Source organism: Tachysurus fulvidraco, chromosome 19 (genome assembly GCF_022655615.1).
Source record: "Tachysurus fulvidraco isolate hzauxx_2018 chromosome 19, HZAU_PFXX_2.0, whole genome shotgun sequence".
NCBI classification, from domain to species: domain Eukaryota; kingdom Metazoa; phylum Chordata; class Actinopteri; order Siluriformes; family Bagridae; genus Tachysurus; species Tachysurus fulvidraco.
Genome location: NC_062536.1, coordinates 13,636,546 through 13,654,955, shown reverse-complemented (window position 1 = coordinate 13,654,955; position 18,410 = coordinate 13,636,546). Strand labels below are relative to the sequence as shown.

The window sequence follows — 18,410 nt, the reverse complement described above, 5'->3', positions numbered from 1 at the left end:
ATGAGAGATCATTTCCAAGGTTTCATGTACAATCCGTTCAAATTTCCTCTCAAACAGACTGAATGGACAAACAGTGGAATGATTAGCCTGCATATGTAGAGACAGAATTCTTCAGCGGTCTCAATATGGCTGATCCTAAATTACACACCCACATAAGTCACCTATTTTAGCGACTCATTTACCGGCTAGTGAGGCGTAACCGATGATTCACCTTCTGTGGATTCCTGGTGAATTTCCAGAGCGGCTACTAATCATCCCTGCTGTCCTTCAGTTACAATTAATACTACACTCTATATCCTAAATGAATATGCAGATACACAGCGGCACCAGAATACAACAGGACACTTTTGAGTCTGGTTCCTCTCAAGGTTTCTTCCTCAGAATCATCTATATCTTTTATTTCTGTAAAGCTTTCTTGTGATAGTACCTATTGTTAAAAGTGCTATGTAAATCAAGTTAAAATGAGTTGTTTATATTTGGGGAGAAGAATTGTTCTGAAATGCATCATTATTGGATCAAATGTATTCTAATATTGCGAATGTTCATTATGTATCTGACACAAAATATATATCAGCTCTTTTCTTAACAAACTTAGAGGAAAACGCTACCTAATACCTGCCCTCTTCCACATACATGAGCTCACACACACCCAATGATTGGCTAAGTCTGGCTGTGATTGACAGGGGATAGTGAGTATGTCTTCACTCCCAATGTGACACCATAATCAATCTTGCTTTCTGGGACTCCCAGCCACAGAAGGTATCCATCACTGGAAGGTATATTAATGGCTTGTATTTTGAATACATTTTTTTTTTTAAATCATGAAACCAATACACTTTATTCCACATTTTTTTGGTATTAGTGCTATTACTCACTGCTTACAATGCGTTATGTTATTAAGTAAGAAATAAAACAAGACAGGCCATGCTACAGTATGCTAGCAAATAAACCAGCATATTAACCAGTCATTTACGTTACTTCAGAGCTTCATTCATGAGCACCGTGGTATATTTTACAATAATGCACAGTAAATATATTCATAATTAATTATATACAGGAATTATTTGCGAGTTTATTATAGATATAGCCTTATATTGCATTATCAATAAAGTTTATTAGACAAATGTGTTTATCTTCAAAGATTACCATAAAAGCTTATTGCAAAGCATTATTATTACCATCCCAGTGGCCTTTACATGTAGTACTAAAACATCATGTAATAAACTTGCATTAAAAAAACATCAGACAAATTTGTTTACACTAGCTAGAAAAAAATATAGCAGCCAAAAACTGGATGCTGTTAAGCAACCCATGAGAACTCATCTTAAATCACATTACCTATGTCACACGCTGTTCTTATAACTTCACAACAGAAGCTTGCTGAGGGTCGAGACAGTTATTAAAGGGGTCACCGTTTTAATAACTACACAGATCGATATCAGGTATCGGCTTATACTCTGAGCTTTAACTGATTTCAAGGATACTGCAGCAGAGTAATGTTCATCACAGCGAGGCCTCAGATATCACCTTCAAAGAGTCCATGCCTTCTGTCACACCAGTGAGCCGATGAAAGGCCAGTGAGATACAGTAGGAAAGGCTGCTTTGACTTTGTCTTTCCGGGCTTCTTTGAAGCGCAGACTATGAAGGATCACACGATAAGACTGGGCTGCTTTCAGCTCTGCTACATTCCCTTGTTGACATTACAGCTTAGCAGAAAATGGAATGCAGTATGCTTTTCCAAACCAATGAGCACTTCTATAAGTAAACAAAATGACTGTATATTATTGGGGGTTTTTTGTTGCTTGGTGCAGATATCTGTCAGGGATTTCTTCCAAATCTTTGTGCTACATTCAGAACAATGTCCATGTTTTCACGTGTTTGTTTTATTAACATTGCCTTTTTTTGGTGGGTTCATGTCTTGTCTCTGCCTCTGTATTGTCATTGGATGTTGCACTCATGAGGCAGGATTACATAGTCTTACCTATTTTCAGTTTGCTTCTTAAATTGTGTGTGTGTTTAAACCATTGTGAGTTACATTTTGGTGTAAACTATGTGTCGTTCACCACCTCGTAATTCTTACTTTTGCAACAGCAGATTTAATTCAATGATTCAAATTTGCATTGTACTTTAAGGTTTTCATTTCATTCACCCTTCTATATTATTTTCAAATTCCTCTCAGTAGGATCTCGATTATTTTCTACAGCTGTTTCACTTTCAGTGTAAATATGAAGTTGAGCACAGGTTGCATGAATCGTGGCAAACGTCGTCTTAGTGCAAAAAAAAGACAGATGGTTGCTGATTTGCACAAACTAAGTAATAGATATAAAAAGACATAAGCAGTTAAAATACCATTAAGCATAAGAAAGGGCGTATTGGGGAAAAAAGTTTACATGTAAAACAGCTGAAAATGTGTCTGGAAAAGGACACTGGCTGGGAGGACTATGAGGGAATATTTGTACACTAATGGATAGTAAGGAAAATGGTGCAGAAAGGAAAAAAAACGCCTTAGAGATCACAGTTAAGATCAAGAATGGTGCAGCTTAGTTTATTCTTGTAAATTCAGGTTCCAACTATTTTGACACAACCAAAGCGGCCAACTCCCTGATCTACACCAGGGAATGAAAGACACTCCAACTTAGAGCCATTTATTGTGGTCAGTTGAGAATAAAATGATATTTTGGCTATAAACCAGGATGTTTGGCAACACAAGTACACTGTTGGGGAATCATTGATGGTTTGGAGCTGATTTGTGGTTGGTGGTTTAGTCTGGAGGATTGATGGTATCCTGGAGTTCACTAAATAACAGGATGTTTTAGTCCCAAAATCTCTTAACACTTGTACAGAATTAGAGATTTTAACAATAGTGCCAAAAATTAAAAGAAAAATTATATTACATTTATTTGCTATTTCTTATTCTGATTGGCAGATACAGTAATTTTGTTTCTTCAACAAAATTCAACAAAATAATCTTCCAACAGAACAAGATAATGTAAAGCTTAAACATCGTGAAATATATCTAGAACTAGGTTTAATAATTGTACATTATTTTAACAGGAAATGCTTATTTATTTGGACTATATTCAATATAACGTGCTTTTTTTTTTTGCATCCAAAAGTCCACAAATCTATACAAATAGAAGAGCTGAAAATGTTCTCATGGAGGAGTGTCCAAGGCCCTCAGCCTTGTTAGTCATGACATGCAAACACTCAGTGCTTTTATTTTCCGTAGCAGAGACAAAACCAGGTTTAATTAATTGTGCCTAACATTTGTGATCTCAGAGCTGCCACTCACTGGATGTTTCTGTATAGATGCTAGAGAAAATCAGAGGTTTCTAAAAGAAGAGCAGCAGTTTCTAATATACTCAAAGCAGCCTGTCTAGCACCAACACCCACACCACAGTCATAGTGATCGAGGTCACAATTTTCTTCTTTCTAATGTTTGATGTGAACATTATCTGAAGCTCTTTTCCTGTGTCTTTGTGAGTTTATACACTGTGCTGCTCTGTGCCACTTATTTGGCTGACTGGATAACTACAAGCAAGAGCAGGTGTACAGGTATTCCTAATAAAGTGATCGGTTAGTGGGTAGATAGATAGATAGATAGATAGATAGATAGATAGATAGATAGATAGATAGATAGATAGATAGATAGATAGATAGATAGATAGATAGATAGATAGATAGATAGATAGAGGGGGCAGTGGTGGCTCAACTGTTAAGGCTCTGGGTTGTTGATCGAGGTTCAAGGCCCAATACAGCCAAGCTGCCACTGTTGGGCTCTTGAGCAAGGCCCTCAACCCTTTCTGCTCCAGGGGCACTGTATCATAGCTGCTCTTGCACTCTGACCCCAATCTCCTCAGTTGGGGTATGTGAAGAAAAGAATTCCACTGTGCTGTAATGTATATGTGGTGATAATAAAGGCTTTCATCCCCCGTTCTATTCTGTTCTATTCTGTTCTATGCTATTCTAGATAGATAGATAGATAGATAGATAGATAGATAGATAGATAGATAGATAGATAGATAGATAGATAGATAGATAGATAGATAGATAGATAGATTGTTAATTTTTAGGCAGACAGACAGACAGACAAACTCATTTTTATGATAAAAGGTTAAAGCTGTTGTACACGTGACTGGAGCAGTAGTACAGATGTGGCTCTGTTCAGGAGATTTGTAGGTGGTGGTGTGATGTTATGTTTTTGCCGACTCGTTTTTTTTTCTTCTATAATTAACCACTGCAGTGTTCAGTCTCGCTCACACTGCAGGCTCCAGTTGACTAAACTCAATGCAGCAGTAAAATTACTGAGAGGAAATACACAACCTTCTGCTGTTAGAGCTAAGTATTTCTGGAGATGATTGATTTATTGTTCCACATTAAAGTTTGCTCAGATGTGCAAGGATACCGGGGGAAAAGGAAAACCCTCAGAGCGTGAGGCTAAATCAAGACCTTTCAGTGATACTGTTTCAGTCGACAAGTCTGTGATTTTACGGTATTGAATGGCTATGAAGATTGTGAACAAAATTTTGTGATATATATTCAGGGATGTGCACAGTATATAAACATGGAGGATATCAAAGAATCTGTGATAGATAAATTGGAAAAATCATTCATTAAAATAATTTCAATTATCATTGGGTGTAAAAATAATAATCTAAAGATCCTTGGGGAAAATGTGTGTGTGTGTGTGTGTGTGTGTACTGTAGATATATATGTAGATATAGATATATAATTTTATTTCTTTCCTTTTTTTATTTAACATTAAGCTATGATTGATAGCGCTGTAGAATGGATCTACAAAGAGGAAAAAAAATCTCTTTCTCATATGTATTCCTGCCGCATAATCTCCACTTTCTCTGGATTATGTAGAAATATACAGTGGGAAGTGAATATCAGGTCTCCTAGTCTCCTGGCACACACAGCTGAACAAATTCGGCTCACGGGGATCGCCCTTCTGGTGTCATATTCGACGGGGGTGTGATCCGTTCCCCGTAATTACACCAACTATTATTGCATCTTGCACAAGAGGGACGAGGGAGGGAGATCCACCAAGCTGTTCTTGGTGATTAATGTAGGTATGCAGCGAGAGGGCACATGGGAACGTCTGGTGCATAATTATTGCAAAGTATCAAGCAGTGTGAATGCTCTCTACCACCCGAATCTCTACCCTGCACCTCCTCATACACACACGCAGCCCAAACCACAAAAATGATTAAACCTACAAAAAATGATTCAACTTAGAAAAGGTCATATTGTGAATCCATCATTTAACACAGCTGCTGTGAGGAGCAACAGCAGAAGCAATGTCGTTTTGCAAAAGATGAAGTGTAGCTTGTGCGCCTGTAGAAAGAGCTTTGAATTTTACAAAACTATATAAAATGATGTACTTTTTTGTAATATTTATAGTGACTCTTAAGGCAGAAAGTACCTGTGCTGCTCACTTTGATGTAACACAATGGTTGTTCAGAAACCTGTAGCACAGTCTTTTATTATTCACATCTTTTTCTTTAATGATTTCACCGTTCTGTTCTGCTTCTCTGGGTTCTTTGCATAAGAGCCTCTACTCCACAAGTGCCTGTCCCTTTTACTCTTTTTCATGTAAATTTCGTGACTATGTTTGCAATTCATCCAGGAATTATAATTTTACTCATATGAGAGTATTGGATTAAGTACAATCATCAAAACTTTCTATAAATATATAAAATCATGTTAAAATGTGAATTTTCTACATTCTTTAAGCCTTTTATCACTAGCACTCATTATTCCTGTTAGATATCTTCTTAATCCTAAGGCTGACACGTGAGAGATTTTTTTTCTACATTAAATTTAGATATTTCCTAATTTGACGTCACTGGAGATCATTTAGAGCAGTCCCAATGGTGTTTAATAGGAGAAGAATATCTGTGATCTCCAACAAAATCACTAACAGTCAAAGATATGTGCTTGGTCTATTTATATTTATTTTATTTCTTTTAACATCTAATCCAAATCCATGATAATGATGTGTTATGGATGTGACAGGACACTTTATTTACCCCCAGTGCACATGGTACTCATTAATTCTGTGTAATTACATGACATTAATTGATGCCATACATTCACTTAAAACAGCAGTCAGTGATGCGTTACATGAATATAAAGTCTGGACAAAAAAAAAACAGGGTCCAGATTTGACTTCATATGAATTTTATTTGTCTTTAGACTACAATTGGTGCCGTTGTATTTGGTTAAAAACACATCCATTTTAAACGATTTGTTCATTCTACACAAATAATCACTGACTTCTATAAGCAGGTTGTAGTGTCCATGCTGGGGGATTATGGGTACTAATCAATTCAAACAACATTTATATCATAATAAACTAAAATATATGTTGAATTATTTAATTCTGAATCATTACTAGTTATCCGAAATGACTCTGAGTTTGTTATAATAAATCAGATAAAAATACTAAAAATCCCCTTGTTGAAAAAGTTGGTATCACCCAACTATTACCTGATGACACGACATTGCTGGTCAGAGTGAGATAGTAAAATATGAACTCAGGAGGAAGTAATAATAATAATATGGTGTAATGTAGCTAACAACCGTCCACAGCCAGCTAATTCTTTTCAATTTATCATCATCTTATAAGTTAGCAAAAACAGTTCCACAGTTACACTGGGGGTCATGTCACATCCTGTGCGAACATCCTGAAATCGATGCTAGGTGACATGTCGCATTTCCCCTGCTACTGAAAAGAGCTGTATAAATGTTTAATTTAGAAGATGTTCTCTTGTATACATTTCAGTGATATGTTTAAATTTACATTTACAGCATTTGGCAGACGCCCTTATCCAGAGCGATGTACATAAGTGCTTAAATCTCTAATATTGAATACATTAATGCTGGTTCACTAGGTTACATACTTAAGATACCATGAGTTTAAAACATTTGTTCAAAGTTTTTTGTTTTGTTTGTTTTTTGTTTTTAAATGCAAAAGATAAGGAAAGAAGTGCTAGTTTAAGTGTTTCCTGAATAAGTAGGTCTTCAGCCGCTGCTTGAAAATAGCCAGTGACTCAGCTGTCCGGACCACTAGGGGAAGTTCATTCCACCACCTTGGTGCCAGAACAGAGAAGAGTTTTGTAGTATACTTGCCTCTTAGCCTGAGAGATGGTGGAACCAGTCGAGCAGTGCTGGTAGATCGGAGGGTGCGGGGTGCAGTGCGAGGATTGATGAGGGCTTTAAGGTAAAAGGGAGCTGGTCCATTTTTGGCTTTGTAGGCCAACATCAGTGTTTTGAATTTGATGCGTGCAGCTACCGGAAGCCAGTGGAGGGATCGCAGCAGCGGGGTGGTATGCGAGAACTTTGGCAGGTTGAAAACAAGCCGGGCAGCTGCATTTTGGATCATTTGCAAAGGGCGGGTTGCGTTCATAGGTAGACCTGCCAGCAGTGCATTGCAGTAATCCAGTCTAGAAATGACAAGAGACTGAACAAGTACCTGAGCAGCCTGTGTGGACAAAAATGGCCGAATCCTTCTAATGTTGTAGAGAAGAAACCGCCATGAGCGAGTCACATTAGCAACATGAGAGGAAAAGGACAGTTGATTGTCCATGGTTACCCCAAGGTTGCGAGCTGTGGCTGAAGGGGAGATCAGATCGTTGTGCAAGGATATAGCAAGATCGTGACCTGGGGATGAATCACCTGGGATGAACAGCAGTTCAGTTTTGCTAGGATTGAGCTGATGAGCAGTCATCCATGATGAAAATCTCACAATGTATGATATTTGTATAGTTTTAATCAGTTACAGTGTGAATATGTTTGGACTGTTCTTTTGATGATGGGTAGATAGATAAGACAGATGGATGGGTAGATAGATAGAAAGCTTGATAAACAGAGGGACATTATGTAACTTGCCAAACCAATTCTGCACTTATGTGTAAAAACATTGTGATTGGACAGCAAAAATATAACTTTATTTTTTTGTAGTAATTTATAAGATTTTTTTTCTAAGATTTGTAGTCTGTGTAGATATGTAAGGAAGAGAGATCCCTACATTTAGCCCCTTCTAGTCCACTCATTTTTTTAGTCCACAGACTAAATCTTATGGTTTTATATATAATATATTGTGGCTCAAGCTGAGCTCTTAGTACCTCTTATGTTACCCCGTCATTACAAGTCAATAGATAATATTTCTCCCCCCCTTGCTGTAATGTCTGTAATAGTAATCGCTTTTTGAGCTTGTTTGACAGGTCCAGTGGCTTGTTTCCAAGGTTACTCTTTTGGTTCCCAGTGGAAGGTCACTGTTTTTGAGCTAAACCCTGCTGGAGTAATGAGATCAAGGCTTTCTTCTCCACTACGCCTGCAGTTCTTGACGCCCACCTGAGCGCAAGCTGTTCTGCTGCACACCAACTACATTTCAGTCAAATATGCTGTAACTGCAGCTCAGGGCCCGTATACTTCATTACCCAAGCCTTATGTGTTGTGTGGTGTTTGAGTAATAAACCGGGTTAAGATGTACAAGCTGTATAGTGTTCAGGTCAGGGCTTTGAATGAGTCAATAAATAGCACTATTCTACCTGATTTGGTGCACAGCTTGGCCCAGTAAATTACACGTGAGCCTGGATTTTGTCATTGTTTTCTCATTTCTCATCGTATTGCACTCAAACACCTCTGCCTTTCTATCTTATTTCATGTTGGACAAGAGAAGTGTGTGAGTGGAGGGTAAAGGATTGGACAAATGTATTAAAGAATTGCTCTGATGTATGTCTCTGGCTAAAATGAAGTGATCAGGAGTACGGTAGTTATTGTCTTCTGCTTCGGAAGTCTTCTTGTTGTGGAAGGTAGAGGAACCAACTGTACAGTTTTACAGCCAAGCTGATCACGTTATGGTGCAAGAACGTATGATAGGATAATTGAACACGGTTTATCATACAGTTTATATTCAAGATTTAAGTTTCAAAATGTAATTATGAAGTACACAGATTTTGTGACAACTCCACAAGCATCATCATCCAAGTACTGAAAGATGTCCGGTTCAAGGGTCACTTCCGGGTTCTAACATATTTAATACATGCTCACGCTATCATCCACATAAAGTATTGTCTCTCTGTAGCATATCAAGCCTATCATTGTGTTTCACTGTGTATTAAAACCCACAAGTTTCTTTGCCTTGCATTTCTGTTTGCCCTGCTGATTGTTCTACTGTTTTTCTGAACTTTGCATGTGTACTATGACCATTCTTTGGAATACGTTTCTGGATTTATCTGCCTTCTCTATATTACACACCACGTATAGATCCCACACCTCCTGTATCTGACCTCTTGTCTGAGTTATATACAGTATACAACCTGCAGTGTAATGAAAACCTGACCTACTCCTCCAAGACTATGTATTAATAAACTACATTTAACAACTAAGTTAAGAAAGAATGAACAGAAATGAGAAGAAATAAGAAGACTATGGTGTTCTCCAGTTTTCTCTCATGTCCCTAAAACATGTCAAATTGTTTGTGTGTGTGTGTGTGTGTGTGTGTGTGTGTGTGTGTGTGTGTGTGTGTGTGTGTGTGTGTGTGTGTGTGTGTGTGTGTGTGTGTGTGTGTGTGTGTGTGCACGGCACCTTTAGGTAGAGTGTCATCCCGTTCAGGATGTATTTTCTGTCTCGCTCACAGTGTTCCTGGGATCATATCTAGATCATTGCAGTCCTGAAAAAGTAAAATTATTGGCACCCTTGCTGTTGTTTGAGCCAATTCCATGAATATTATGCGAATTCATGTGAGGAAGACACATGATGCATAAAACACATGCATTTTAGCATAAGGTATTTTAGATTTATTTATTTTGCATGTCTTTTTTGTTGTTTGTTTGTTTGTTTTTTGGATAAGAGCTGACAATAAACAATAAAGAACAACAATGGTGTGGTAAATTCCAGATTCAGATTAGTTACCATACTAAGTAGGACCAGAAATTTGGTGGAAAAGAGCTGTAGCACAGCAGAGCACATTGTGTGGATTTGTGAATGCTCAATTACTGTCACTGCTACTGCTCACAGTTTTCGCTCCTTCCTGTAGCTCAGAGTCAGGGACATTTCGTCTGAATGCAGTGGATCCAAAACAATCGCAGGTCCAGCTCTCAGATAAAACCTCCAGGATTGCATGAGTGTGAATCTTTCATCCAGTACACTGAGAATGTTGTTTCTATTTTACAGAGCTGCACGTTATGTTAACGGCTCTGTTGTGGTACAGTACCTGCTAGTGAACACAATTACCGGTTAGCTTTTGGAAGATGGGTTTAGGAAACACTTGCCAAAGCTAGAATACGAATCCAGCTGAGTTGTGCCGAGGTTTCATCACTTACAGTATGCTGGCTGTTTTTTATCAAGTTTTCAGTATTTTCTTTTCTTTCAGGAAAACCTGAATTTGCTTGCTTAGGCTAGGATTTCTTAACAGCTATTAGTTGTGGCATTCAAGGCAGCTGAGGATGATTTTAAATATATTTGTAGCGACTAGTTGCACAGTAGCGTTTTCTGCTTTTACTGCAAACGTCCTTTGAATTCTCTTCAAACTGACACACTGGCAAGATCATAGTGTGCACATTTTAGTTTTATATATATATATATATATATATATATATAAAATATATAATATATATATGTGTGTGTGTGTATGTGTGTGTGTGTGTGTGTGTGTGTGTGTGTGTGTGTGTGTGTGTGTGTGTGTGTGTGTGTGTTGTGTGTGTGTGTATATATACACACACATACATCTATTGGAAACAAATTTGATATTTTGGGACCATTTCTCCGGTCCCAAAAAGGCATCACTTCTTCTGAACTTTTTATTTTATTATTTTTTTTTTTTAATAAGCTGATGCTAATACAAGTCACAGGTGTTTTTGTATGAGGTAAGGATAAAATTCTGTGCACATGTAAGTGAATATAAAGAACAGTGCTATCTAGATTCTCCCTAAGACTATGGATTGTTTACATGTTCTTCCAGGCACACAGAAAATTTCTTTTTTTTTCTACAGATCATTGACTTCCCAAGGAGAACATTTCAATTTACTGTCCTTGCTCAATAAAGTTGATTACAAACCACAAGCTTCAGGGCATTTTTGTCTGACCAAGTATATCACCCCCTGCAGGTGATCTGGTGTCTCGTGCCATGCACCACCTCCAGCCTCTGCACATCAAGAGCTCGAGCAACGGCACACCGGTGCACCAGAACAGCGGAGGTCCTATACACTGGGAACCGGAGGCTCTGTACACCCTCTGCTACTTCATGCATTGTCCGCAGATAGAGTGGGAGAACCCCAACGTGGAGCCCTCCAAGATCACCCTGCACACAGAAAGGTGGGAACAACTACACAGCCGAGAATCTTTAAAAAATTCAATATATATCTGTATACATACTAAATATAAAGTGAAAGACTTTCTAACTACCTTGTCCCACATAGAGACAGAAAGTCTATACTGGACAAACATGGTAAATAAATCATAAAAGGTACACAGATCACATTGCCCAATGCATCCTGATTCAATTTGAAGGCAGAAAATCTGAGGCAGAGGGACAGATCATAAAGGTTTCTTAATTGCTATGTTATACAGTGAATGAGCTTCAGGCCTGCTGGTAAGCAGCTAATGAACATGGGAATGCTAATGGAATGTTTGTCAAGGTGCTCACTGATCACAAAAGTGCTTTGCAGTTTGCCTGGACATTTCTGGATTGATGAGTATACCTGATTTTAAAAAATTCTCCACAAGGGACTCATTTGTGCTCTGAGAGTAAAAGAACAGGTATGAGTTACTAGATTCTCCAGAGAACAGATGCTCCTGTTCTCCTCAGGGCTCATTTCAGCTGGAGATAACTGCAGTACAGGAAGGATGGAAACAGGAGGAAAAAGGAAGGATGGAAACAGGAGGAAAATGTAAGAGGTAAAGTGGAAGCGCATCTCAGAAAGGAAAAAGGGAGAGCGAAGAGTGAAGGGATGAAGATGGCTGGTGAGCTAGTGATCAATAAGAAGAGGTCAAATTGATGGAGCTGGTGCATTCAGAAAGGGACTGAGTAGGAAACAAAAGAAGGAAGGCATGCTGAGAAACAGATATTCTGTGGTGTAAAGAATGAAACATAACAGACTTCATGATTAGCAAACATGGTTTATTTTGAATTGGTTTATGATGAATAGTGAAATTAGTTTTTTTGTAACAGATACTCGTCATTGGGTTGTTGAATCCTTCCAGTGAATCAATATGAGTCAGTAGTGAATCATTTTGTTCATTTCTGAGAATCTTTCCACTCTTTCAGTGAATCAGTATTTGAGTCGGTAGTGAATAATTTTGTTTATTTATGAGATTCTCTTCTCTCTTTCAAAGGCAGTGTTTAAGTTAATTGTGCATTATTTTGTTCATGACTCTTGTTTATATTCTTTCCACTCTTTCAGTGAGTCAAATGTATTTTTTGTTCGTTTCTTAGAAAATCTCTTCTTCAGAGTCAGTGTTTGAGTCAATTGTGAATTAGACTGAGATTCTCTCCTTTTCTTTCAGCGTGTCAGTGTTTGTGTCAATTGTAAATCCTTTTGTTCATAAATAAGTGTCACACTTCTCTTTCAGCAAACCAGTATTCCAGTCATTAATGAATCTTTTTGTTTATGTCTGAGGTTCTGTCCGCTCTTTGAGCGAGTCAGTGTTGCATCAATAATGAGTCCTTGTGCTCATGACTGTGATTTGCTCATCTCTTTCAGGGAATCATTGTATGAGTCATTAGTGAATCACTCCTTTCTTTCAGGGAGTTATTGTTTGAGTATTGAGTGACTCCTTTTGGGCAATTGATTATGTATAACTTTTGAAATGGATAACTTTTATTTTGATTCTAATATTCATCTCTATTCACTTACAGTACTTTCACTCCATCAAAAATGCCTGACTTTTAAAGTTTAGTTTCTTTCACTGAGTCAAAGAGGTTGGTAAAAGTTTCTGAAAGGATTTTGATTAGTGTTTGATTGATTTTGTTTCCCAAATGTTTTGGGATTGAAACTTGAAGCTTTTCATGCTTATATCATCAAAACGCTTTGAATCCATCGACCTTGAGAATCTAAAAGTCTTCATTTTGATGTGCAAGTTAAACAAACCACACTGTACTCGTGATGTGTGTTTTTTCTTACATACAACGATTTTTGCCTAGAAAAATTAGTCCTAATTGTTCTCAGTGTCCAATTTGTAAATGCTTACTGGATGATTGAACCAGGGCTGTCAAGTGTTACGCATTGAGAGTGACAGTCACAAATTTTGGTCTTTTCTCACACTCTCCTGCCACACATCGTATTTCTCACGCAGAAAAACTTTTTGACTATTTATTATATATTTAATAAGCCACAACGCCCAAAATGTATCTGTCCGCACCGCTATCTATATGGAACCGGGCAGGAATCAAGCATGTCTCTGCTGGAGTTCTTAGTCGAGTCTGACACTTATCAGCCAATCAAAAAAAGAGGCTACACAATAGCCAATCAGAAAATAGCTCTGTTCATTAGAGAGGGTATTTTCGATGGGCAGGCACTTATTTCCAGGGATTTCAGAACAGCGTAACAGATATTGCGTCATCGGGTAGGCGTGGCCTATTTGATAATCTAACCCTATCCCTAACCCTAACCATAACCCTAGTTTTTGGTTGTTTATTTGTTTTCTAAAATAAATCTACCTGTATGACTGTTTTGTCCTTCATAGTATGCTGTTTTTGTTTTTTTTTTGTAAGAGAGCGTTTTTCCAAGACCTTTGGAAACACGGCCACTTTACGTTGTGGTAAGGAAACCCCTGGAATTTAATGAATGCCATTTTCGGCATGGCATTGCTATAAGGTGTGTTCAATTGGCATGGCGGTGGGTTCAATAAATACATTATTGAACATAGTGTCTCAGCAGCTGGGACATCTTTAATCCTGCTGTTCTTCTATTGTAGGTATATTTAACTTTAGATGTAATTTGATTTTAGTCCTTGAATTCTATATATCTACCACCTCTACATGTGTGTGTTTAGAAAGAAAGATGTCTTTATTTGTCACATATACATTACAGCATTGTGAAATGATTTTCTTCACATGTCAGGGTCAGCCATGATACTAAACCCCTGGAGCAAAGAGGCCTTGCGTAAAGTAGCAGCTTAGTAGCACTGGGGTTTGAACACAGACCAACAACCCAACCGTTAACTATTTGAGCCACTACTACCCTTGGCTTATGCACTTACGCATAATCATATTTATATCTGTTGTGCCATTTGTTAACAAAAAATATGAGCAGTTTTTGGTGTAGAGATAATTGCAATAATGTTGTGTTATGTAAGTTAGTGGTGTGCATCGGGGCTAGAAGAAAACAGCAAAGCAAGTCCAGACAGTTGTGTAGCTTGTGGCACAAAAGATGCATTTCCAGTTCTCTGTCTAATCAAATGCTGCCCCAAACATTTATTGAAAACAACTATAGCTAGTTTAAAGTGTGACTTTAAATGCTTTCTTTTTGACAAGATATCTGTGATGGTGGCAAGAATGTTAGCAAAGCATGTTAGCTAGATAGCTAGATAGTAAGGTAAGCTAGCATATTGGTGCATACTGTAGCTGTAGCTCATGTAAAACTGAAAGCTTTATCTTCAGAGATATTCATACAATGTGGTCTAGTATGAATTGGATGTTTGCTGTACTTTATTGAATTGCCTATTTTGCATTGTTTAAAAAAGGCTAAAATTTCTTACCAAAGCATTCGCACCTTATAGCTAAGTGCTTTATATGTGGAGAAGACTCACAAATGTGTACAAATGTGTACAAATATACACTTGGGTTATCATCAGTTCAGACTACGTTTTGTTTAACATATATTTAATGAACACAAACACTAAATTTGTTGAAACTGCTGATATTTTCCTGCCTATATTCCTTAGAAAAGGAAACTCCCTTCCTCTTAGTTCTGTTCTTGGGCATGTTCTGAAACAGATTCAGTGGAGAAATATGCATGTGAAATCTACACTGTGGTCCATGTGCATGCATTGTTTAAGGGTGGAGAAGGGTGTGAGTAGACATGTGTGAGAAGGGCTGGAAGAAGGCTGGAAGGCTTGTGGTTTGTTTTGGCGAAGCTTCCTGGCAGGCTCTCTGGAGGTGGGAAGGTGTCTGGGGGAAAAGGCTGTCGAAATGTAGCTGTAAAAACCAGGTCAGGGAAAACACACTGGAATGAAAAAGAGAGACATTTGTGTGGTGACATTTTATACTTTTGAAAATGATATTTGAAATATTTCATTGTTCTTACTGGGATATCTGAGTTATATTGCAGTGCTGTGAGCACTGATGTTTCCATTATAGCTGAATCTAGCAGAGGGATTTATATAGCACAAATACTTTTTTTTGGTCCCACTTATAGCTTGCATTTAACTGCCAGTAGGCATGTGCAGAATGTGAAACCCAAACCATCAACATTTTCACAGTGTTTTCTGTGCAACGTGTGGGCGAATAGATACTGCAAAGCTGTTGTTCTGAGGTAATGAACAAATAACATGGGCCATTTTAGAGTACACTGTGGTGTGTATGCTTGTTTGACCTCTTTGTTTGAGCTGCAATCATCAAGATAAAACTCTGTCCCTTCTTTGGGACTCCAACACTTTGATACACAAGAAATAAAACAGCCATTTATAAGAAACTCATTAATCATGGCATGGTGTGAAGTTGATTATTCTTTAATAAAAGCACTTCAGATTTTCTTCCGTAAAAGAAATGTGCTGATGATTGCATTTTACATATTTATTATAGAATGGTATATTGTACTTTTTAACCATTTCTGGTTACATTTAACGTCGGCTTTGTAAGAATTCAGTTCCTGTTATTACTTAAGGTGTAGCTGCTTTAAAATGTTAATTTCCTCACCAACGTAAGAAGAAGAAGAAATAGATCAAAAAAATCAGTCTGTCTATATATATATATATATACACACACATTATCCTGTTTGCTATCCCTCTGCCTGTCTTTGACTAGAACATGCCTAATACTGTATTTTGGATTGTTTTCCGAATTCTAATGGTGAGTTCAAGTCATGCCACACATGAACGATTGGGAAACTGGATTGGAGTGGATTTTTTGTGGTTGTGTCAGTAAGAAAACAGAGGAATCAATAGATTCAGTGTCTGTAGTTGATGATAAATTTGTTACAATTAAATTTTCACTTGTCTCAGAAGCTAGTTCAGTTATTTTCAATCATTATGTATTTGTTATATGCAGCTATTGCAGCTGAGTTATTGAAATACGAGCAAGTTCAATTCAATTCAATTCAATTGAAGTTTATTTGTATAGCGCTTTTTACAATAGACATTGTCTCAAAGCAGCTTTACAGAACATAAACACAGAGCAGAAGGTAAACATAATTAAAGATAAAGGAAATAACGAATAATAAAAGAAATAAGAATTAACAGAATAAAAATTCTAGATTATTATTAGATATATATAGTTCACAATGTGTATGTATTTATTCCCCTATGAGCAAGTCTGAGGTGACTCAGGCAGCAGTGGCAAGGAAAAACTACAACAATACAATACAACATTTAACTGACTGTATATTACAATCACACCCCCAGTGTCACCCATATGAGGATGGGTTCCCCCTTGAGTCCGAACCCATCCTCATATGGGTGACACTGGGGGTGTGATTGTAATATACAGTCAGTTAAATGTTGTATTGGTGTAAGGATCATGGACTTCTGATCTCCTTAGTATCACAGAGTCTAACTGGTGATGTCTCAGGATTCTTAGAGTCGGCCTCAGCTCAGTGGACGTCCAAAGGCTTCGTCCCACAGAGGACGCTGGGAGCTGGTACAGTGTCTGGAAGCCTCGGGATGGGTACAAAGAGAGAAGCAGTGGAAAGGGATTAACATATCTGCTGTTCATAAAAATGTGCAGCTTCTCTAGCTTCTCAGCATCAGATACAGACAGGATGTTTCTCAGCTTGGCAATATTTCTAAGGTGGAAGAAGGCTGTTTTGGTAGTATGAGAGATATGATTTTTAAAAGACAAGTTGCTGTCTAATATAACACTACTAGTAACAGTACATCCCTCTAAATGGGAGTTAAGTTGTGAGAGTTTCTGTGCACTGGTTTTTGGACCTATGAGTAGAATTTCTGTCTTATCGGAGTTTAACAATAGAAAGTTGCAGCTCATCCAGTCTTTTATCTCTCTAAGGCATTGAGTTAATTTTGACACTGTGGCTATTTCATCTGGTTTTGATGAGATATATAACTGTGTGTCATCAGTATAACAATGGAAACTAATCCCATGTCTTCTAATAATGTTTCCTAATGGAAGCATGTATATAGAGAAAAGCAGAGGTCCTAGAACTGATCCATAAGGGACCCCATAATTAAGTTAGATTAATATTTAAGTACCTATAGGAGAGAAATGATTTAATTATGATATATAATGATAAAGTTAACAGTGGCTTCATAAATTAATAAAAACATAAAACAAAGTACACCTAAACATTCTTTTTTCTTCAGTTAATAAAAAAAAATCCTTGCTGTATTTTTTAGTAAATTAAGAGAAGGTTCCCCTCCTTTTTTCCCTATGGTGCCTTGAACACACCTTATCTCATATGTAAGACTGGTAAATATGAGCTTTCCCGGCAGTAAGACTCTCCTTTGTGACAAGATTTTCTTGTGGAAAATGCTCAGTATACATCTCACTGAAAATCTCCATTTATTAATGGAGCATACGCAGAACATCTGCCACACAAGTCCATGCATAAGATGCTACTATAGAAATGATAAAGCCTTAGAACAAGTGCAGTGATATAAATGAAAAGAAAAAAATTCTTCAATACCATCTGACCAAACAGACTGGGGAATAAAAAATGGAAATAAATAAATAAACAAATAGATAGATAGATAGATAGATAGATAGATAGATAGATAGATAGATAGATAGATAGATAGATAGATAGATAGATAGATCTTTAATTGATTATGCAAGGATTTATTCAGCAAGCAAGTTCGACGTTTATTAAAGTTTGGAAATCAGATTTGTTCCTGTGTAGATGTTTCATCAGAGCTATGAACCTCCATAAGGTTAGATCAGATGACATACAGTATTATATTTCTCAAATTGAAATAGAGTAACTAAAAACTACATGTACTTTGTTTTGCTTTTCTGCAGACGTCGCAAAGTGAGTGCCAGTAATAAAATAATAATAACACATATATATTCAGTTTCCTCCTGGTGACTGAAAACCTCTGACACCAAAAAATAAAAATCACATTCACTACATTTCATTCTCAGATTCTGAGCTGCACTGATCTGAGGCCTGTAATAAGTAGCACATGAGAGAAATCTTTGCTGTTTCTCTTGCATGTGACTGGTCAGGACATAATGCCTACATCATGAGAAAATCATAGACATGGACACAAGTGTAGGTAAATGTTTT

General features: G+C 37.3%; 1 protein-coding gene across 3 annotated transcripts in view; it reads left to right on the top strand.

The window, feature by feature from the left end:
* btbd11a (BTB (POZ) domain containing 11a) overlaps positions 1 to 18,410 on the top strand; it is a 179,870-nt gene that overhangs the window by 125,205 nt on the left and 36,255 nt on the right. For all 3 annotated transcript variants that reach the window (XR_007138679.1, XM_047804098.1, XM_047804099.1), the window contains exon 3: positions 11,118 to 11,325. Coding sequence is in view for 2 of the 3 variants with exons in the window: in XM_047804098.1 (XP_047660054.1) it covers positions 11,118 to 11,325 (208 nt within the window). In the remaining variant the exon portion in view is untranslated. The remainder of the gene's footprint in view (positions 1 to 11,117; positions 11,326 to 18,410) is intronic.